This window comes from Labrus mixtus, chromosome 22 (genome assembly GCF_963584025.1).
Source record: "Labrus mixtus chromosome 22, fLabMix1.1, whole genome shotgun sequence".
In the NCBI taxonomy this organism is placed as follows: Eukaryota; Metazoa; Chordata; class Actinopteri; order Labriformes; family Labridae; genus Labrus; species Labrus mixtus.
Genome location: NC_083633.1, coordinates 6,247,290 through 6,270,879, shown reverse-complemented (window position 1 = coordinate 6,270,879; position 23,590 = coordinate 6,247,290). Strand labels below are relative to the sequence as shown.

The 23,590-nt window shown below is 42.0% G+C and overlaps 1 protein-coding gene across 1 annotated transcript in view; it reads right to left on the bottom strand.

Moving 5' to 3' along the window:
- Positions 1 to 23,590, bottom strand: part of cdk17 (cyclin dependent kinase 17) — a 53,137-nt gene that overhangs the window by 3,772 nt on the left and 25,775 nt on the right. The window contains exons 3-16 of the mRNA XM_061030220.1: positions 20,425 to 20,589; positions 12,400 to 12,533; positions 8,575 to 8,700; positions 6,784 to 6,840; positions 6,562 to 6,676; positions 6,372 to 6,466; positions 6,066 to 6,128; positions 4,824 to 4,947; positions 4,621 to 4,741; positions 3,672 to 3,769; positions 3,451 to 3,556; positions 3,145 to 3,187; positions 1,821 to 1,911; positions 539 to 616 (exon numbers count right to left, since the gene is read on the bottom strand). Of these exons, the coding sequence (XP_060886203.1) occupies positions 539 to 616; positions 1,821 to 1,911; positions 3,145 to 3,187; positions 3,451 to 3,556; positions 3,672 to 3,769; positions 4,621 to 4,741; positions 4,824 to 4,947; positions 6,066 to 6,128; positions 6,372 to 6,466; positions 6,562 to 6,676; positions 6,784 to 6,840; positions 8,575 to 8,700; positions 12,400 to 12,533; positions 20,425 to 20,589 (1,416 nt within the window). The remainder of the gene's footprint in view (positions 1 to 538; positions 617 to 1,820; positions 1,912 to 3,144; positions 3,188 to 3,450; positions 3,557 to 3,671; positions 3,770 to 4,620; positions 4,742 to 4,823; positions 4,948 to 6,065; positions 6,129 to 6,371; positions 6,467 to 6,561; positions 6,677 to 6,783; positions 6,841 to 8,574; positions 8,701 to 12,399; positions 12,534 to 20,424; positions 20,590 to 23,590) is intronic.

Genomic DNA, 23,590 nt, shown 5'->3' with positions numbered 1-23,590 from the left:
TTTCACATAAGGTGCATAAGGAGAGATATAGTAGGTAATGATATGCTGGACAGGAGTCACAGGCTGGATTCCAACCCGGGTTGCCCGCTCTTAAAGGACTTGAGCCTCCGCACATAGGACGTGCGCACCAGCCACTAGGCCACCAGCACCCCTGACAAAGCTCAAAGCTTGACCCTTACAAGGCACTTACAGTCAGGCTCTCCCAAGAATTCCAATGTACCTGTACTGCCCTGTACCTGTGCAAATGGCAATAAACATCTATTCTATAAACATCTATTCTATTCCTGGTATGTGCTTCTCTGTTTACATGTGAATTGTTGTTTGTTGTTTTACTGTCAATTAAGACAAATTTCAGCATATGGTATCATATCGTCATGTGTCATATAGTTTTGTGTTGTGTCGTAACAAATGATATGATTGTAAGAAGCCTGTCATCTTTTACCAGCCGTCTTTGCCACCTCGTCAAATATCATCTAACAAGAGTTTTAGTGATGTAAAAAGGTTAAATGCTGAAGCGTCTGCTGTGTTCCCCACTTACCTGACTCTGGGTACGAGGAGTTCCTGTAGCCAGGGTCTCTCTGCAGCTGCACTTCTTTTATTGTGAATATCGATACACCTAAAAAACACAGGGGAGATTCAGTCCACTTGCACTTCAGCCCCTCCACAGATGGAGTAAAAAGGTGTTTCAATGGATTCCTTCACACAGAGAGGTCCAAAGAAAGTACTGGAGCACACAAATCTCACACCTGGACAACCCACACAACACCACCTCTCTGCTTTTCCACCAGGTTCCCATCGCAGGTGAAATAAAAAAACATTGCAAGTAAACATTGCTGACCCCTCTCTCCTCCTTCAGAAGAGCCCGCTCCCGCTCACTAAAGGACAGATTTGTGTACACCTTTCTTGGGGTTGGTTGCCGGCTCCACCTTCTGGCTTCTATTGGTGTGGCCACTGCACTAACTCATCTGACGCAAAACACTTCCATCACCCACATACCGCTAAGATGTTTAACATCAACTCATTCATGACCTGCAGCACCACACACATTGTCTACATGCTGAAATGTCCATGATGGTCTATGAAGGTCAGACCAAACATCCCCTTAAAACATGTATTTTCAAACAAATAGCAGCCATCCGCAACCACAACATAGACTTAGGTTTAGCATGACACTACAAACCATGTTTCTGCTGTGTCTCCCTCCGGTTTTGGGGCATTGCAAAAATCTCTCCCTCCGAGAGAGGGGGGGAGACATTGTTGACAAACTGCTGAGAAGAGAGGCTCAACACACTCAACACAGTGGAACCATGCGGACTCATGAGGAATTAAGCCTCTCATGTTTTTTGAAATGTTGTGTGTAATCTTTTCTGCTCTGTCTCTAACCGTTGTCTTCTTGTAAATATTGTATAGATTGAAAATATTATCACACTTTGGATGGATTGTAGTATTAAATGGCTACACGAGTGCTGTCACAGTATTGGTCTACTTACCTCCCACTTATCAGCCAATGAGAGATGACTCTCTGAGCAGGAGGATATTTAGCTTTTTCAAATCTTTCCCTGTACTGTTTGACTCTGAGGAAGACGCAGAGCATCAGAACTTTAGTCCTTAATAATTTGCATTAACTGTTTTATGTACTCCAATACTTTCTTTGGACTCTTCCTGTGTATTGGAACGTCTTTTTTATTTAAAAAAAGGGAATAGTAAGACCAATAAGACACATATTGCAGATTACTTGAGTTGTGTGTGTGTGTGTGTGTGTGTGTGTGTGTGTGTGTGTGTGTGTGTGTGTGTGTGTGTGTGTGTGTGTGTGTGTTCACCTTCAGAGAGTGTGTGAACTTTCATCCCGAGCTGCCTGAAGTAGGAATGTTTCATCGCCTCTTCAGCTGAAATCCTCTTCTTGGATTCGTACTGAGGAGACAGAAACAGGAAGTATGAGGCAACCTGTGATTTCAGCAGATGATGCTGTGGACGTTGTGACTGCAATCTGTGATTCACTGTGACAAACAGAATCAGAGTGGAAACAGGAACCGGAGTGCATGACCACTGAAAACACTGAGTGGACATACTGATGGTGCTATGCCTCCTACTGTCTAAAAGTGGTACTGCATCAGTTCTAAACTCAGCCTCGGCAAGATAAGACTTCAGCTGTCTGTTGTTGAATTATTAATCAGACTGTTTAATAAATTAAGATTTAATTCATTCAAAATAAATAGTGTCGATCCAAATCTAATTAACTTTAAAACTTTATTATCTTTTTGCTCTTATTGTTAGCTGCAGTAGTCTGTAGGGACTTTAGTTGGGAACTGGAGGGAGGCCTGTTTAAGTCCTGGTTCAGACCAAAGCAGGGAAGTTGTTCTGGTTGCTGGAGAGGTGCCAGGTCACTTCCTGAGTACTGCAGAGGTGCCCTTGAGCAAGGCACCAAACCCCCAACAGCTCAGCCTCAATCTGACATCTCTCCACTAATGCATGTCCACAGGTTCTGTTTGTGCATGTGTGTGTGTGTGTGTGTGTGATTCGGGCCCATGTGTGTGAGTAGCATGCCTCTCAATAACAAAGTGCAAAACCAGAATTTCCCTCAGGGATTAATAAAGTATATAAAAGTAAAAAGTTACTGCAAAGATGACAGGAAAATGTGTTTAGAGGAAAGTGGGCTATAACATTAGATTTCACTTATTTGTGAATATCTTTTCCCCTTTCTTGATAGCATTGAATATTTCACAGAAATGTCAATCAGCTAAAATGTCAAGCTAATATTACTATTTGAATTCTGAAAGGATATATCACTGCCTGACATACATCACTGTGGTATACTGATGTTCAGGTGCAACACTAAAAGTGTCTATTCGTCTGTCTTTTGTGTATTTCACTGATAAGCTCATTAAGCTTGGGTTTGTGTTTACATTTATCTTGGGTTGTGTCTCACTGCGGTGCTTAGCAGTTGCCTTAAGAGCCATATAAAGTCATCATAGGAAAGAGAGCGACACTGAATAACTGTCATTATTAAACCCTGCTTGGGTCACAGTCAAGTATTTTTCATGTCACCTAAAATCTATGTTTACCTGTTTGGAACTCAATTGCATCTCAACATGTTGTTGAGAAAATGTAATAATTATGTGTTTTGTAGCACAAGAAAACACTCACTTTGAGGAAATTCAGCAGCAGCTCGATGCCTTCACCATCCAGCCTGTTGGAGACAAAAGGAAGAGCAACAGGTTACTGTCAAGCTGCAGCGAGGGCTCATGGGAATGTGGGTTCTTGTGTGAGGAAGGAAGTGGACAGCCGCCTGTGAAATGTTCCACAGGATTTCCTGCTCGTTGAAAAAAAAAAAATAACCACACACACACACACTGTCACTGTATACATGCAAAAGGTGAGAAAAAAAAAAACACAAAGCCATGGGTGTAAAAAAGATAAACACAAACATGCAGACTACACAGATGACAGTACCTGGGAGCGTGGTTGATTAGGGGCTGTGGTTTGTATTTGGGGAAGTTGTAGGATTTAAACTCTTCAATGGAGGAGATTCCCGACCAGTTCTCCTCTGTGGGTGTGCCTGAAGTCACAGAATCACAGCCAATCACAGACACAGGATTTAGCGTGTTCCATTAAACTGGTGAAGACATTTGAGGTGCTGTTGTTGTGATCTGAGCCGGGCAGGAACCACTCACCCAGTAACCTGAAAATGAGGTGGAGCTCGTCCTCCACAGTGGAGCCGGGGAACAGCGGCCGACCTGCAGCCATCTCGTAGAATATACAGCCGACACCCCTGCAGACGCACACACGCACACGCACACGCACACACACACACACACACACACACACACACACACACACACACACACACACACACACACACACACACACACACACACACACACACACACACACACACAACAACAGAAGAGTTGTTTCATTCAGGAGCTGCAAACAGTTTACTAGTACTTGGGTCCAGTTGTGCTTTCAAATATTTAACATAAAAAGTAATCAAGAGCAATGCACGTGTTCAATATGTCAGAGAACCATCCGAAGAAGACGGCGACTGTTGACAGTGTTTCTGTTCGCTAGCTGCTAGCTTACCGTTGCGTTACTCAACCACAGGGTCCAAGATATTCAGTTTGGTTTTGGGTTTTTTTCAGGTATTTCATGCAACATTTATAATCTGATATGAAACATATTTATGCTAAAGACATTGGTGAGTAATGCTTGTGAAGTCAAACTCCCTCTGGGTTTGTTGTTCTCAGCTCTGTGTTCATATAGGCCGCGCTTCCTTCAGCTTGTTTATGTTTCACTTAGAGCTCAAGCATGTTACATTCTCATGAACCCCTTCCTGTCCAGCGGGGGGGCTGAGTGCTGAAGGGACAGCTTTGTTTTGGTTTGAAAGACTGGTGCTGAAGTTAGACATCTACTGGACCTCTACTCTAAAAGTCAAATAATATACCGGTAAATAAGTTACAGAATAATATATAAATACTTGGATTATGTGTGATGCTAAATCAAACAAAGTTTAATGTACAGCTACATTACTGTCACAAATATCAGCACATTGATTGATGGACTAATAATATCCTAACTCAGTGTTGGTGAGTGTAAGTTATAGGATGGTTATGAGTCTCGTACCACATGTCAATCTGAGTTGAATACTCAGACGACCCCAGGAGAACGTCCGGAGGCCGATACCAGAGAGTCACCACCTCGTTGGAGTACGTTTTAGTCGGGACGGACTTTGCCCTGGCCAGACCTGAAAGCACAGAAGTGTTAAATCTGTAAAGAAAATGGAAATAATCAAAAGTATTTACAGACGCTGCTGATGTTTCACTCACCAAAGTCAGCCAGCTTGAGTTCCCCTCTCTCGTTGATGAGCAGATTCTGGGGCTTCAGGTCCCTGTGGAGAACTTTCCTCTTGTGACAATACGACAACCCTCGCAAAATCTGGAATAGGAAGATCTGGGGAAACATATGAAAACAGATTGTATTAATAATATGTCTGATCAGATTTAAAAAAATCAGCTCGAACAGTTAATACATTTGTCTAATTTGTTTTATTTTCAGGTCTTTAGATGACATGGTAATGCAAACACAAAGGAGGCTTTTAGTCTCTAGAGCCATTAACTGATGCAACATGGTATTGACCAAAAGATTGTGCAGTCTCATAACTTTTGAATTGACATAGAAAGAGGAAATAAAAGCTCAAGGTTCTAGAAATAAGAATGTAATCTGTAAGAAGGGAAAATGTCATAATAAAAAACAAAGAGAGCAGAATAAAGAGATAATTAAGCAATAACAGAGGAGAGGGAGTGACGTTTTACTGAATATCAACACTGCTGTGTCCACAGGGCTCCAGAACAACAACCTGACCTTGAGTGTGATATTGCTTTGATACAAGAATAAAAATCAACAACAGATTATTTTTTCACTCCAATATGGCCCCGTGTCCACCTAGCGCTTCTTTCGGGCTCGGTAGCACCTGCATGAAGCGTTTGTGCGCTGAGTAAGAAAGCACTGCACGTCTGTCCTGTCTCTATGACAACAGTCTGTTGACAACAGCCGCTGTGTGACCGACACCGCTCTGTTGCTTTTGACAGCATGTTTTATATTCGATCGTTTGTACGCTGGCAATCAGAAAAGAACGACTCGGTGCCTAACTCAACTAGCTCCACAATTTAACTGAAACTAGCCTGTTGCTAAGCAACCCAAACATTCTATTCTCCAGCACTCTTGCTACTCTGTTGGTGTCCATGGTTACCAAAGAGCAGCCACTCTGTAGTATGATCCTTTACGTTAATGTTAAAATAAATACATTTGATCATGAAGCCAGTGAAATGAGAGTCTGTCGTGTGATTCTGAGGTTTTAAGATTGATAAATAAAGAAAAACAATGTTAGCTGTAAGTGTAAATTAAACGTTTTAAGAACTCCTATATGTATCACTTAGGCGGAGTGATACATATAGTGAAAAATCCCAGTGATGTTGTTCTCCTGTGTCATCACTCATGAAATGCCTCTTGTCCAATCAGAGTGCTTGGTCGGAGCTAACTGTTGTATAATCTGTAATAGTGGGAGTCACCTTCACGTTCTGCATGCTCATTATGTTTCCACAGTCATCCATGTACTGCTTCAGGTCCTTATCCTGCACGAAGAGATGACATCATCAGACAGAAAGTAGAGACAATGACACTGTGGAAACATCCCCCAGTGCTGCCATCAGTGTCCTCTCTCCCCCCATACAGACATTGTGTAAAACATTTTAACATCCACTGTAACATGCTATCATTAAAGACTCCATCTAAATGCTAATTCATTTTTCAATTATCAGCAATGAAAAAGCAAATTGTCTGACTCATTGTGAACATGGCGGAGCGATGAGTTTTACCAGATACTCGAAGACGAGCGTGAGGCTCTTGTCAGTGTGGACGATGTCGTGGAGTGTCACGATGTTGGCGTGTTTGAGGTCCTTCAGTAACGACACTGCAGGGACAAAGGCGGGGCGATGTTCACACAAAGAAGATAACATGTAACACAAATGTTACAAATATAAAACCTATCAGACTAAAGCAGCTCACCTTCTCTGATGGCGGTGCACGGCGCTCCCTCCTCGTGCTCCAACCTGATTTCCTTCAGTGCCACCAGGTTGTCTGTCAGCTTACTTCGTCCTTTAAATACTGTGGCATAAGTTCCCTGAACACAACACACAACTCTGGTTCAACATCACTGAATTAACTTTAAAGTTCTGAAAGATTTCTCCTTTATTAAAAGCATCAGATGGGATTTCAGGACATTCTCACCTCTCCCAGTTTGTCCAGCTTTATGTACGTCTCCAACTTCCCGAAACCAATCTCCGACTGGGGAGACAACACAGAGGAAAAGGTTAGACTGAAGGACTGACTCATAAAGGAATGATTAAATCATCAGTAAGACAAAGTGTTTAAAGGTGTTTATTTATGTGCTTTAGCCTTTATTTTGAAAGGACAGTGGATAGAGAGGGAAATCCGGAAAGGTGCCGCAAGTCAGACTTGAACCCCGGCTGCCCGCTTGGAAAACTATAGCCTCCGTACATCGTGGACAAAACTAACCGCTAGGCCATTTGCGCCCCAATAAAACCAAGTTTTTGTCCTGTTTTGAATTCCACAATCTGCTCAAAAGGTGGTTTTACTCTCCCCACAACTCCAGGACAGAGCCCATTGCAGATACTCAATTTCTTTGAATAAACCAAAAACAAATGCAGGTGTGCAGTATTGTTGTTAATATTCTGTTAATGTAAGCCAGTCTTAGTGCTATCTATAATGTATTAGTACATTGGGGCTGAAACCGATATTAGGGATAGAAAAAAATCAGATACCAATATACCGGCCGATATCTCAGATCTATCTTCGATCTTTACAGGTAGATATAGATGCTATTTGACTTGTGAATGAATCTAGTAATATCAGCACATATCTGTGATTAAAATCAGCCGATACCGATATTCACTGGCTAATATCGGTCGATATTATTGGCCGGCCGATTAATCGGTTGGGCTCTAATTAGTATACACAATTATACTGCATGAGGGTTTAAGAGCGGTGCAAAACAGCAGCTGAGCCTCAAACCAAAACCTGTCTTGAAAAGCTCTGTTGATTTCAAACAGTTGGACTCTTAAGGTGCATTACAACCCCTTGGGCCTAGTTGGTGGAATTTGCAAAAAAATAAAATTATACTCCTTTTCGGAGTCTTGACTCAGTCAAATACAAAAACACAGACGTGACAAAAATGTTTTTTAAGATTCAGTATGACTTTATAAGAAAATAATGTCTGTGTGTCTGTATGAATCAACCTCCATTAAACACGATATGAAACCATAGAGAACATAAAAGCATCTTTCGCTTTCTTCAAATGTAGTTCAGTGCAAAATTGACCCAGTTATGGTTGTCTGTCTGCACTGCTACCAGGATCGGCTGACAGCTTAGTCTGCATAATTTAAATAGTGCGACTGAACAGAATGCAGTTGTCTTAATATTTGGATTTTCTTCTTTGCAGCATTTTTACTGGTTTTATTCACTGTAGCTGCTGGTTTGGTTTAAGCTGATGTGGTATGCGGATGATTTGCAAGGGGCAAAGGCAAGATTTTTATTCACTTGGTCTTAAAGAAAGAGATCCAACCAAATGTTCACTTTGCACAAACAAACACGTTTCAAAGCGTTGGTGTCACGGTTGGTAAGCTTCTGCTGCACATAAACCTCTTTGTGGCAGTTTGCAACAAACATCACAGCTGAATGTTATGATCTCATTTGATGGGACTAAAGGCAGGAGGTAAACACTCCAGATTAATCAATCCCAATCTCACACAGGGCCAGTTGCCATGGTAACTTGCACAGAGGGAGTCTTCGTTAACAGCACCACAAAAGCAATAAAAGATAGAAACTGCAGACACAACACTTAGACACACACACACACACACACACACACACACACACACACACACACACACACACACACACACACACACACACACACACACACACACACACACACACACACACACACACACACACACACACACACACACACACACACAAACGGTAACACAGACTCCTTACCAGCGAGGCTCGGCGGGAGCGTCGGCTGAGCGGCTGGTCGAAGGGCGGGCTGCTGAGCTGCAGCTTCTCCAGGTAACCGTCGGGAATTCGGATGTCAGCAGGCAGAGACAAGCGCTTGTTGAGGTCCTAAAACACACACAGATTCATGAATAATTAAGAATTTGAACTGACTTTTTTTTTACATTTTATTTGGACAGTGGATAGAGTCAGAAGTCAGGAAAGAGAGAGAGAGAGATAGAGAGAGAGCGACAGTGGGGAATGACATGCAAGAACTAAGCCACAGGTCGGATTTGAAACCAGGCAGTCCACTTGGAGGACTTGAGCCTCTGTTCACAGGGCTGGTGCACTAACCATAGGCTAGCAGCACCGCTCAACTGACTTTTTGAAATACTAGTGCACATAGGCCTGCACAATATGAATATGAGAAAATATATCAATAACTGCAGTATGTGATATATAAACAACAAATACAAAAATGTACTGTATATACTATAAGCAATAAGTCACAGTTTATAAGTCCGTATTCTGTTTTCATGTTTTTCACAACATCTGTGTTTACAGCTTGCTTCTCTTGAATGAATCAATCTGAAAAGCTGTTTTTCCTCTCCAGACGTGCACCTGATAGCAAGCTTGAGCTTCATATTGCTGCATATTTTTGGTGTGAAAGCACGGCCATTACACCTAGGTTTCAAACTTATGGGTTGAATGTAAACACGGGGAGTGAAAAAGCATAAAATAAATTCTCATGTGTTGCAATCAATTCAGACATTTGTGATGTTGGTCCATGTTTCACCTCAGAATTAATAGGCAAAATCCTCTATTGCAAGGCCAAATCATACAGATTAAACTTTAACACACTCTCTTTGTTTTTACTGCATGAGTGGGTGGATAAGCCATATTTTGCTTTTTCTGCTGGGAGGAAATGTACTGCTATATGTGTTACATGAGGCGTCAGGCATGTTTCTTAAGTAAGACAATGTAGGATACTGATACCGCCCACACACACCCACCCAACCTGCCTCCACACACACACACACACACGCACACACACACACACACACACACACACCCACCCAACCCGCCTCCACACACACACACACACTGGAGCATAGTCTAAAATAACTGGCTCTCATCTCCTCGTTCTCCCAGAGAGAGGAGACAGAGATCAGGTCGATCCCCATCTTATGGAGGGTAAAAAATATGAGGTGGCTTGTCGTAGTGTGACTGCGGCCGGAGAGCAACATCTTCATGAGCACAAATCAGATTGTCCCAACAACAACAAAAACAAAACAGCAAGAAAAACCAGGCGAGCATATTGTGTCTGTTTATTAATGTTTCAGCTCCTATTCTCAAGTCCGTGTTCACGCCACAAGGGCTGCCATTGTTAATATTACTCAGCTCATCATGTCTCACAGTTGCTGAAGATTGATCGGATCTATTCTAGGATCAAATAAGAGCACATCTGATAGTGCTGACGTGACATAATGCTGCTGTCTGATGTGGAGAGACGAGGCTGAGTGGGGTATTAATACACCGAGAACATCACATGTGTTTTGATATCATCCGAGCTTTTAAGTTTGGCTCGTCCTCTCTCGTTTCATCACCGACCTCAATGACAATGCTGCTCGCAGATGATGCCAGAATTATGACAACAAAGAGTTGATATGAAAGCTGTGATTATGTAAGGTAAATCTGTGTCTTGAAAAAGGAAAGGTATTATGTAATGTAACTCAGTGCTGCTTAAAAAACTCATCATGTAATGACAGTCTAAAACTGATTTTTTTGTTTTGCTGACATGCGTAATATTGACTCTCGCTCTATTATTAAATCTCATCTCAAAGCACATTTTTTAAAACTGGCATTAGAGGGGGGAATTGACCACCCATAGCCATAAACCAGGAGTCCATATTGTAGATGGTAAATGGACTTGAGCTTATAAAGCGCTTTTCTAGTCTTCAGACTACTCAAAAGAGATTTTACACCGCATGTCACACCTCCACATTCACACACTGATGGTAGTGGTCGCTATGTAGTGTCATCCATCAGAAGTAACTAATCCCATTCACACACCACCATTAAGCAGTCACAAAGCGAGCACACACTGTGCCCTTAACCTCCTTTCTGACACAATGTAGGATAATGAAAAACCTCCATTTGTATCAAAAGCAACTCAACAAGAGCAGCAGACTGAAGCTCACGTAACAGCTCATCGCATCGTTGAGCTTCTTTCAAGCATTGAAAAAGAAGATAAACACTCAAAATCATTTTTAAAAAATGGGGTCACAGCATGAGCGTGAGTGAGGGAGCAGCTGAGACTGAAACATCAAGGATGCAGTCAAGGTGGGGGGGGGGGGGGGGGGGGGGGGGGGGGGGATGTGACATACGCTCTACTACCAGCAGGGGGCAGAAGGCCTCCAAGCTGAGACGCTCGTCCTTTTGAGAAGAAAACTTCCCCCAGGGTTAAACATCTTAAAAGAAGGAGATGATTTAATGTGGATGTCTGCGTATGATGTAAGGCAAACCCACACAAAAGGCCAACATTAGCATTGTTTATTTGGAGAAGAGAGGTTGAGCACCTTTCTCAGCTTATATAACGGCTTGTGTGGAGAAACAGAAGTGAAGAAGAAGCGAGGGTACAATCTTTTATTGAGATATGCTTCACACACATATGTTAAAATACACACACATGCACAAACAGGATCCTATGGACACTAATGGAGCGATGTCAGAGTGAGAGGGGAGCGCTCATAGGATGGGGGTGGGGTGGGGGTGGGGGGGGGGTTTGGTGCCTTGCTCAAGGGCCCCCTCGGCAGTGCTCAATAAGTGAACTGGCACCTCTCTGCACCAGGACTTGAGTCGGCAACACTCCAGTTCCCAACCCAGGTCCCTACAGACTGAGCTACTGCCCCCTCCCTGTATCAGTATGAGAAATTAAATAGTGGCTCGCAGCAAATCTGTCTCTGCAAATTAGTTTAAAAAACACTTTTGACACTAGCAGGCAAAGAAGAAGCCCCCCTGATAATCATGAGGACTTCTTCCAATTTATCCTTCTTGAATTTTATGTGCTGAGCTCGTGTTTGTGCCTAGTGAGCCTGTGGGCTAACCACCAAAGCCAATTTAACATCTTTGATCCAGTGTCTATTTAAAATGCTTGTTCTTGTAGATAAAAACTGAACAGCTTTTCGGTTAGAAAAAAAAAAGGTTTCTGCAGAAATGAGTGACTGCTGGAGCCTTCTCTCACAACTTGTGCCCTGTTTCCAGTTGTGCATTAAAATATTACATTTTGATGCAACAGTATGCAAATGTGTTATTTCTTTTAAAGGGCAGAAAATGTTGTGGAACATGAAAGAGAAGTTCCAGTTTAATTTATAATGTTATGAAAGCGGGGCTTGTGTTCTGATCTCCAGCAGGTATTTGACTGCCAGTTTAATACTAGTGTTCATTTTAACTTCATTATATTCATCCTAGCAAGAGCAACAAAGCAGAACTCTATCCCAGCATGCTTTGAGACCGCTGACATGTTGAGAACCACGGCGGTTACTGCACAAATTATCACTCTGCTTCTCCTTACCAGCCCCATCGGTGCTCCTCAGGGAGCAGGGCTGCTGCTAGTATCACGACACCCAGACACCCAGAGCCCATTAGAAGACGAACAATCCCCCCTACAAACCCCCCTCCTGAATCAGATCTCATGAGGCCCAGAGAGGAGGAGAGGAGGAGAGGAGGAGATGAAGAGCGGAGTAGAGACAATTGAGGATGGACTTGCTGTGTAAGCCATTCTTGCTGATATTGTGTGAGTAGTGTGTGCTTGTTAGTGTGTCTCACCTCCATAGAGATCCGCCGGTGGATGCGGTTTCTCAGACAGACGCCCGTCGGAGATTGCACCTCGTCTGAAGACGTCCCCGATGCCTGGTCGCTCTCCCCGTCCGAGCCCATCTTCAGATTCTCGTGCACAATATCTAAGAGAATGAAAATAACAAAGCACAATGGAAGACGCATAAATGTGCTGAAAGGCATTTTGTTGGAACAAAATCCCAGTAGACGGGTCACATAGAGGCGTCTCGTTGATTGAAATCACAGCTGGTCCAGTGTTCATATCAAGTATTTATAAAACTGTTTTTGTTCCCTTTCCAAGGTGATACAGCAACATCCTCATATGTGAACAATAAAGTCAGGACGACATCCGCAGCTCTAGACTATCTAGTATCAGTGTTGTTGCTGATGTATTTCTGAGTGAAACAGATTTAAATTTAACTTTGACAAAGTGGGGGCGGCCCCCACAGACAGGAGTACACAGGAAGACGTATCCATCAGGGAGAAAGACACAAAGCCAATCACAGGCTCCGTGTCTCGGTGTATTCTCTGAATCTGCTACCAAAAAAAAAAAAACACTTTCCTCAAAGTGAATACATTCAAGCAAAGCTGGTCCCTCCTCACACAGGTTTGCGATGTCCTGTTGTGGTTTCGCTGATTTGAAAAGTTCTGCTGTTAAAAGTCTGAGTCATCAGGGAATTATTTATTTTACTTATAATTTAGTTGTAATGGGAAGTAGAGCCCGACCGATTAATCAGCCAGCTGATAATATTAGCATATCAAGTGACTATCGGTATCAGCTACTTATAGTGCAGATATGTGCTGATGTTACTGGATTTATTCACCAGTCAAATAGCATTTCCTTTGAGTTTCATTGTTTTACACTACTAGTTCTCTTTCACCAGCAGAGGGCGCTATATGGATTACAACGAGCATCATCACTCTCCAGAGTGTCAAGCGGTGATGCACATACATGCGCAGCTACTCTCCAGTGGAGTGACCATCTTGTCTTCATAATTAATCATTTCCACAAGTGTTTGATAACGACATTTAAAAGGGACAAACACATTAAATGTAGATCTATATCTTTATATTTATCGCTACAGATCGGAGAAAGGTCTAACAAAGATATCGGTCAATTTATCGGTATCAGATTTTTTCTCTCCGATATCGGTATCAGACCCAAATATTCCATATTGGTCGGGCCCTAATGGGAAGCATGACAGGTGGTAAAAATGCTAAGTTATGGTAAAAATAGAGGATACTAATTAGTACGATTTCAACTAAAATGGATTAATTTGGGAATGCGTCATCACATTTTAAGATCAGTAATGACATTGTTGACTCCATAATGGCTCTAAAGCTGCACATGTACAAGTGAAGATGTTATAAAGTGCACATCTTTAATCCCAAACCAACTTTTCAATGTCTCTCTTTCTCATTTATACCGCCGTCTCTCATCTCCTCTCACACCCTTGTAACCTCGGAGGCCAAAAATTAAACACTCCAACATGCACCACTTCCCTCCAGGGCAGTAAAAACTACCACAACTACCATAACACAGCAGGAGCAAACACACTGATGCACAAACCACATGCAGCCCCCCCCCCCCCCCCCCCACTCCTCGCTCCTCACTCAGTTAATGAGAAGCCATGGTGGAGGGCTCTCTGTGATCAGCGTGTAAGCGCCTCCAAACACGCAGTCTGTCATCAAATGTGAAAGCACAGAGTGGAGAAATGAAGACAAGAGAAATCTCTGTAAGGTCTCTGTTGATGGAGAATATTTCTCTGCAGAATATGCCAAAGATGGTTGTAATTATAAAGTCTAGATTCGAGGAGATAATGAATGTAGGTGTGCACCATTTGACTCTATTCATGCACCTTCAATTAGACATCACGATACTCTGTGGTGGGGCAATAACCCAAAGGAAAACGTTTAAAAGCCAATGTGTCTCTGCTCCTCAGGATAAAAGCCTGAAGTCTCCCAAGATTAAAGGAAATGCTAATCCACCTTGATGTAAAATGTTTCCTTTGGGGTTGACACTCTGTGTGCCACTCCGTATGTCACTCTTTGTTTTCACAGGCGGCTGAAGCTCGGTTTCTCCTGCGGCATCTTTGAACTTCTGTTTTGGAAACACTAAACTACATGACATGTACAGCAGCTTTGTGAGTGCAACAGAAGAGATAACACTTAAGTTGTAGGCTGATATTCAACGTTTAGTAGGAGTCAAAAAGATGTAATTTAAAAAGATGAAGAAAAGAAAAGACGAGGGATGTACGGAGATTTACCAAAATAAAAGAGGATGGACTAGAAAAAGCTCTATACAAGCTGAAGTCACATTCAGGACCACCTCTTACCATGTAAACCCACAAAATGACTGATCAGTGTTGCCAGATGGAAAATAAAGCAGTATCGTACTGCAGCTTTAAAACTATTTTATTTTACTTAAAACTATCGTACATATAAAAAAACAAAGAGATGGGTCCACACTGAACTGCACACCACATTAATGTAAATAAACTAACAAACTAACTATTAAACTGTAGATTTTTTGCAAACTGCTCCGTCTCCAGCCGCTGTGTAGCCGAGCTAGTAGCATCTTAATTTGTTGGGATGTGCGTCTTCCAACAGTCTGTCTGGCGTTAGGAACCACAGGTTTGAGCAGGGCATCAGGTGATGACTTGATTGGCAGGTAGAGTCTGGCAGCGGAGCGGCGGGCGTGCTGGTCAGGTACTGAACGGTGCTGATGTGATGGCTGTCTTAGCCATGCTGACGTGATTGTTTGCTCTCAATCACAAACAAACAAATTTGGCCTTATCTGCAATTATTGATCTTACATCGTACAGAGGGCAAAATGATGGTACAAATACGATAGTTAGCGTACATCTGGAAACACTGTGACTGATAGAAAGTGAAACTTGTTGCATTTACAACAAAAACAGAAAGTTTCCATTGCTGCAACACCTGTTGGTTTACCATTTGCCTGGAAAACTGAGGGGTGAGGAGTGAAAATCTTGGTGGGGGGGAGGGGCTTAAAACTTCTGGTCAAAACAAAAAAAAACATTCTGCACCGGAATCTAAACTTAGACATACTGGCTGCTGCGTTGTCAGAGAAGCCAGCACTTCAACATTCAACACTTCATTCATTAATGTCTGATGATAAAGTCATTTAATTCAGTAAATATCTTACAGATTGGACCTTTAAGGCATAACCCTAGAGATGATCTTTGATACCAAAAATGGTTTGTTTGGTCATGTTTACATTCTGTTTTTCCCACTCGATATAGTTTCTTTGTTAGAGGAGCAGTTTCCCAACAGTATGCAAGGTTCAAGGTCTCCACATGTGGGCTCCTTTGGATATCCTGCATGTGTGATCCATCATTACGATGTTTTAATATGATTTCATCGACATCAGCCTGACTGTTTATTGTCCTGGGTCCTGCTGCTGCATCAGAGCTGTATCATGGTACTGCTGAGGCAAAGCTCATGTTTTCTATTGTGAACCAATCACAGGGAGAACAATGTATTTGATGTATATGTGACAGAGATAACTGCAGTTGTTCATCAAAAATGGATTTACAGAACAAGGTGATTGGCATGTCTGGCATTTTTCCATCTTGCAGAAATACTTTAATTTTTGCGAAGTAGTAATAGCCCGACAAGAAATGTATCGTATCGTACAAAGACATGAGGAACGGCAGATGTCAACTCCAATCCTGAGCAACTACAATGAAAATAATTAAAGGACTTCTTTATTAGAACTAAATGTGTAATTTGGCTGAAATGTTGATAGATACCTCAGTGACTCTCCTGGGATTTTTCTTACAAAGAAGTTGTCATTTACAGCCCTCGCTTTTTATATCAGTAACCAAAACTAAAAAGGTAGAGAATTTAAATTTTACCTTTAATGCCTGCAACTTTGTTTTTTTTATATCTTTATCTTTTGTCCAAAACAAGAACATTAAAGGTCACATATTCTCCTCCTTTTCAACAAGTTTAAATAAGTCTCAGAGCTCCCCAAAACATGTCTATGAAGTTTCTTGTTCTAAATCCACTCTGATCCTGTATTTGATCATGTCTATAAACCCCTCTATTTCAGCCCTGCTCAGAACAGGCTGTTTCTGTGTCTGTACCTTTAAATGTAAATGAGCTGTTTTGACCACGCCCCTTTAGAAGGGCATGTGTGGCTTGGTTTCTTTCACATTATGCCCTTTAATTTATGGTGGAAAAGCAGACTCAGAGGGCAGAACAAACACCTATCTGCGGGAGTGTCACCCACCTGGGGGAGGGGTTACTGCGCTTTGTGATGTCATGAAGGGAAAATCTCTGAACGGCCTGTTTGAGCACACATTTTCTGAAAAGATAGAGAGGATGGACTTTTCTCATAACTTGGTGGTTTGTAGTTAGACTAGGGACACATTTAAATGTTTTAAAAACATGGTAAAGTCTATTTTGCATAATAGAGTATGTGACTTTTAAAGCTGCTTAGCCTTTCATTTAAATGTTGACACTGCATGCCATCTGGGGGGTGTTTCTGCTTGCAAACAAGCCCATATGTACACACTAGCAGTCAGATGTAGAACATAAAAAGATGTATCATGTTTTAGTGAATAAAGATGTGAGTGAGCATGTTTGATGAATGAAAAGAATGTGCACAGGGAAATGTTTCTACGAATGCTTTGACAAACAATAGGACTAAATCCCGACTTTGACACAGTTTAGAAAGTTCTTCCTCTTCCTATCTGTCTTCCCTAGAAGTGAAACCTCCTCATCTGCTCCTAACCTACTTACACATTCTTCATAAACATCCTGCAAACACTTCCCTCTTCCCCCCACTTTTCTCCCCGTCAACTTTCCTCTTTGAAGATTTCTAAATGATCTCTGTTCCCTTTCCCCGTCACTTCTGGCTCATTAACATGTTTCTTGCCTAACTTCAAAAAAACCTCGTCAGCTCCTCTGACTCTCATTTTCACTCTTCATGTTCCTGCTTTGCTTCAATCTTGTTTTTCTCTCTTCTTGCAAGGTTTTCACAGGCACACTCCCTCTGTTGCTTCAACACATTCCTTCACTACCTGCATTTTTCTAACTCGTGTGCCTCCTCTCCGAAGCCTCCAAATGATCTCATCTGTCCCACTTTCCCCCCCCGTTCAACCTCCTTTTACTTTCACATACTTCTCCATTATCTCCTGGTATTTCATATCTTTCCTCACACTCTAAAAAATCCCCAAAGTCTTTCCCACACAACAATATTTTCACTTCCACTACCTCAGCTAACTTGATTTCTTCTCTTCAAAACACCCTTAAGGTTTTTTTGTAAACTTCCCACGCGGTTTTTGCTTTACATTTATCTTCTTTTTTTTGACTCTCTTCTTCCACTTTCTAAAAGAACCTTGACATATTTTATCCTCAACCCATTTTTTTTTTGCATCTCTCTCCTCTCCTATCACTCTTTTCCCCCTCTTGTGTTGAGACCTTTTGATCAACCTCTCTTTCTACTTATCCGACTCTGTACTGTCTTTCCTAATAAGCACACATAAGAGCAGCAGCAGTATGTGGGACATCAATGTCCTACTTAAATGTCCTGTTTTTAGATCCAAGTCCCTCTATCTAGGCCAAGGTCCAAAGTGAGGCTCAATAGTTACTCTGGTGTTACATCCACCTAACTGAGCTGTGGCTCATTGCTACATGCTACATTGAAATGAGAAACATCAATTCATTCCAAAGATTGTCTTAATTGGAAAACTTGGTTAATGCACTTGCAGAAAATTGACCTGAGGAGCAGCATGTGGGAGCGCAAACAGACAAATTTTCACTTGGACCTTATCCGGAGTTTCTCCTGTCAGTCAGCTAGTATTTTTGCTGCAAAAAGTCAGTGTGAGCTGATGTGAGAACGCAGAAGAATATTATCCGGAGAATTCACCTCGAGCCAGTGGAAGAGGGTGGTGACATTTATATACTGACACCGATACACGGTGCATAGACTGTATGCACCCGACCACTACGATCTCATGTGCATGTGATTAAACTGCTACATTATGTTTTCTGATCAGAAGTACCGTATGATCTTCTCCACTCTGTTGTTTACATTGTTATTCAGTTGAATTACACTTAGTATCGACATAAAGGCAGGTATTTCCATTATAGCCTCTTCTAGTGAACTCTTGCTCGTCAGACACTTTTTTTTACATCATGTCATGCCTCAGTAAATCCACACCCCCCCACCCCCCTACCCCCCTCCCATCCTACAGGGATACAGTCCCCTGCTGCTGTGAGGTGCATATGTGAACGACCAGCTCAGGAGAATTTTAGGAGCAGTACTCCTGAAATGATCTAGATATTTTCAGGAGTACATATGTGCAAACTGTCTACAGTCTGTTTTTAAAGATGCGTCTGATTCCTGCTTGGCAATGAGGGGAAACATTCAGTCATTCAGTGTTCGTCTAGTGCAAGGCTATGTAACTGCTCATGAAGGCTGTGAATGTGAAAAGGAATGAATCTGTGTAAGAACTCGTACATGAAAACACTTACCAAACACTCAGAAAGTGCTACAATTTGACAATGATAACGAGAGTCTTAAGCGAATATGTAATAATCTTAGTAGCCTCAACGCATGCTAACATTTCTCAACCAGAACTAAAAGCATAATGTGGAACTTGGTTATCCTTGTTTTTTTCTGGTAAACGGTCATAAACCAAAGTACTAGACAAAATAAAATTTTGGCTTGATGAGTCATTACATTTCATTCTGAAGAGGGCATAAATGTCTGATTTAAATTCATGGCAATCCATGAAAAAGCCTCAGAAACCTTTTACTCCAAACACAAATGTTAATCTCCTGGGGCCTCCACTGGAAAGGTCAGAGGTCATTGGGATTCATCATATTTAAACCATAAATGTATGAACTACACTTTTTTTGTCAATCCATCTAGAAGATGACAACAATATCATTTGTAAAGTCACATAACACAGAAAGGTAAATTAAGTGTGTACTGAGAGAGCATTCACTATTTTTTGTAAGACTTTTGTAAAAGATAACATAAAGAAATGCATTTTTTTACAATTGAACCCGTCAACAGAAGAAGTAAGTCAAACTTCCAGTTATATAATTTTTTCTGTTTCAGTTGTGATTACTGGGTGTGTTATGTCTAACGTTTAACCATAGACTGTATATAAAGTATGAACAGAGCAACAGCTGCCTAGGAGTGAAGCCATAATATTTAGAGCTCCCCCTGCTGACCGGCTGCAGTCTAGGTCATAAACCCCGCCTCCTCAATGATAACAGACGGGACACGTCTCAAACTGTAAAATCAAAATGTACATCAGATAATTTCTGTATCTTCATGAAAGTTATTATCACGCTACCGAAAGACAATTTTAACCAAAATCATGAAAAGTGTATCTGGTGAAAATGACAAACCCTGCCTTTTAATTTTAATGTATGGCATGTCTTCCTTGAAGGAAGAAAAGAAAGACTTGCTTTTTGATAAGTAAGTTGCTGCACTTTCACATTTCATTAACTGTAAATGTAACTGTGACCCCATCCTGTCACATCCTGAAAACTTGCTTGGCTACATGCTCAAAAAGCCTTCAAGCTAGTGCATGTTCATAAACACAACACTCTGTTCCTGTGTCTCATATTGTCCCCTGAATCATCTCATCACCCCTCCGGACTGTCCCGACCCCCCAGTTTCATATCTGCTGCAGCTTTGAATCATCCCGGCATCAACTTTCATTCAAACCCTTGGGGTGAGACTCAGAACGAGTATGATGAATCAGTTCACACAAGACACTGCGTCATGTTTCACTGAATCCCCCATCCAGCTGGGTGTGTGAAAACAGCTCAGCTGAGGGCGAGGAGAGGAGCTGCCTCACAGCAAAGATACCCGGTGCCTCTGCCCAAAAGTGTTTGTGAATGTAAGGAGCAGAATGGAAATATCAAGACCGTGACACGTTTCCTGTTTGTTCCTGAATGCCATCTGCTCTCCCGCTACTCACTTCCTTCCTTTTGTGTGTGTGTGAACATGTGTGTATGTCTCACCCAGGCGACTGCCGTTGCGTGGCATTGCCATGAAGGACCCGAGGGAGCCACCGATGACGCTGTGTGGTCGTCGGAGGGGCGGCTTCTTGAAGGAGCCAGTGTACTGGTGCAGGAAGGAGTGCATGCTGTGGGAGGTGGGGGGGCGGCCGTTCCTCATGAAGGGCTCTGAAACACACAAAAAAACAACAGCTGTCGTAATGTTCTGGATATCAACAGAGGCTTTTAAAACCCACAGCAGGCACTACTACTCTTCAGAGAGTCAGTGGGAAATGACATGCGGGAAAGGAGCCGCAGGTCAGACTTGAACCCGGGTCGCCCGCTTGGAGGACTACAGCCTCTGTACATGGGACGCAACCAAACTGCTAGGCAATCAGTGCACAAGATTTTATCTTTTTTTCTTGGCTTAAAGGCTGTTCTTCACTTGATAAGTAACCTGTGCAGCAAAGCCTTGTTTTAGCCATTTAACCTTTTAAAAAACAAAAACATCAGCGTAAACATGGAGAAACGTGCATGGAAAATTGTAACGAGGTTTCAAATATTCTCCAAAGTTACCTGACAAATTTATGTCTGATTAAAAAGCGCAATACTTGGTACAGAAGCTTTAGTCCTCGAAGCGCGCGGCCCGGGTTCGAATCCGACCTGTGGCTCCTTTCCCACATGTCATATCCCACTCTCTCTGTTCCAGATGTCCAACCCTATCCACTGTCCTATCTCTGCAATAAAGGTGCAATAAAAGTTATTTTGAGGCCATTCCATTGTAGGGCTTCAAAATTCCGCTTCAGAAAGCAATGGGCGACATCACAGAGACTACGTCCATGTTGTACACGGTCGTCTATGATTGCAAGCCATCGTACGCCTAATGTACAGACTCTGTCCTGAAATCACATACTCATTCACTACTTCCTACCTTTGGAGTTCACTGTAGAGATCTGTATCGTGAACATATCGGCACAACAACAATCCTCTGTCCAACAACAAGCATGCCTACGATAATGACGTCATTTCTGTGACATGCTTGTTGCATTCCCCTCGTCTGTCTACACTTTTCCTTTACAATGAATGATGGGATAGATTGCTTGGTTGGTGGCCATTGGTTGCACACTACTTTTCACAATGCATTCTGGGATACCATGAGTACATTTATTCTCACAAGTAGTTCAGAGTCAGACAGCACTACAAAATGTCAAATTCTCTTTTCAGTGTACTAGATGGTACACTAGTAGCGAGTAGTGGGTGCCGTTTGCCGTAAATACAGTAAGAAGAGACCATCAGTGGTCAAAATTGGCTCCACTCATTCCTAACATGCCGTGCTCTTCTGAAATTTTGTTAGCTTTAGCATAGCATGGCTAGATATTTCCCCTATGGCTAGACTTTTGGTGAGTGAAGTTAACTGGCTCCTGGTTGTAGCCTTTAATTCATCCAACAGACATGAGAGTGACATCAGAGCTATCATCTATTTCCTCCCAAAAAAAGAAGAAGAGAGTCTCCCATTACAGATGTTTTTACATCACTAGATATCAGGCAATGTATAGTGTCGAAAAATCAAAACCAGCAGTCAGAATGAAGAACCCAGAGCTGGGGGCAAACAGCTGGAGAAGGGAAAAGTAAACAGTTATATTGCTGGAAAATTGGTAGCCAAAGGGAAATGATGTTAATCAATACACTACACATGAGTCTCACAAGCCTTTATGAGAAATCAAATTTCCATTCTAGTTGGCAAGGAAACCCAGTAAGCAAATATTACAGCCCTGTGCTCTCCCTGTGGGCAGAGCGACAGCCAGAGTTCAGCTGAACCCGAACAAAAAGGTCATAAAGCTCCACTCTGATGTGCATCAGACAGACCAGAAGTCTGTCACATTTGTTCTGTGGGTTTATCTTTCTGCTCCCGCCAGCTTTCTTTAGTTCATCCAACCTTTTAAACCCTGCGCTGGGAGACTGTGCTGCTGTGTTTCCACATGTCGACTTCCAAAATTAACACCATGCTGCCTTCGGGTGCTTGTCTGACACACATGAAATACAAGTTGAGCATGAATTATATTAATTAGGAGGTAAAGTTGTCAGGACTTGTTGAGATTTGCACGAGCTGACAAGAAAGCTATACAATCAATGTTTTTCATGTCGCAGTTTCAGCGTTATTGGATCATTGAAAAAATCTACACTTATATCGACTTCTAGAAGCTTTGGTGATATGGAATTTGTTGGACGTTATGTGAAATGGGATATCTGTATGTTCAACATGAAGCTAGAGAGAGCAGGAGCTAAACACAAAGGGAAAATCGTTTACATATGTCAATCAATATATGAGCTGCCACGCCCACACAGTCCTGAGGAATGGTAAAAAAAATATTTCTGTTGATGCTTATTGATACATTAAATGTGGGTATCACATGTTTTTTTTATAATAATCAAAGTCAAATTTCCAGAAGCTTTAATACATAATAGTAGTTTTAAGCTGTGTACTGAGCTGAGCTGAACAGCTGCTGGATGAAAAATATAAAATTCCAAAATTTATGAACTGTTCTTTAAATGGCTGAGTGAGTTATTTAAAGGGGATATATTATGAAAAATCCACTTTGACAGTGCTTCTGAACATATATTTGAGTAACCTGAGTGTCTACTGACCCACAAAATGTGAAATAAATCCATCCAGTCCTTTGTTTGTGGTCTGCATAAGTCTTACAACACAGAAAAATGCTCCGTTTCAAATGTGCTCTCCTTGTGATGTCACAGTGGGATTCTGGTAAAAAAAAAAAAAATACCCTTCCCTCCCCTGGTATCTCCACCCATGGACTCCATCCCCAGCCTAGTGCAAAACTTTGCGCAGGTCTGCCATTTTTATTCTCGCTACAGAGGAGTGATGTCTACTGGGAAAAACTCAGGGTGGGCTCATTACATTTAAAGAGACACACACACCAAAACCAGAGCGTTCTGAGAGAGCTGGTTTTTACAGGGTCGCTCCTCCGGTGCTTGATTCATGTTATATTTTGACCAAAGCACAGCACAGATGTTTCATTTAGACCACAGGGGACTGTTTGAAAAGGTGGAGAAGGAGGATAATATGTCCTCTTTAAACGTGAATGAAAAATAGGTTATGATGACCTCTGACCTCTACGGCCCCGTATCCACTGACTGCATGAAGCGTTTGTGCTCTGAGAAGAAAAGCGCT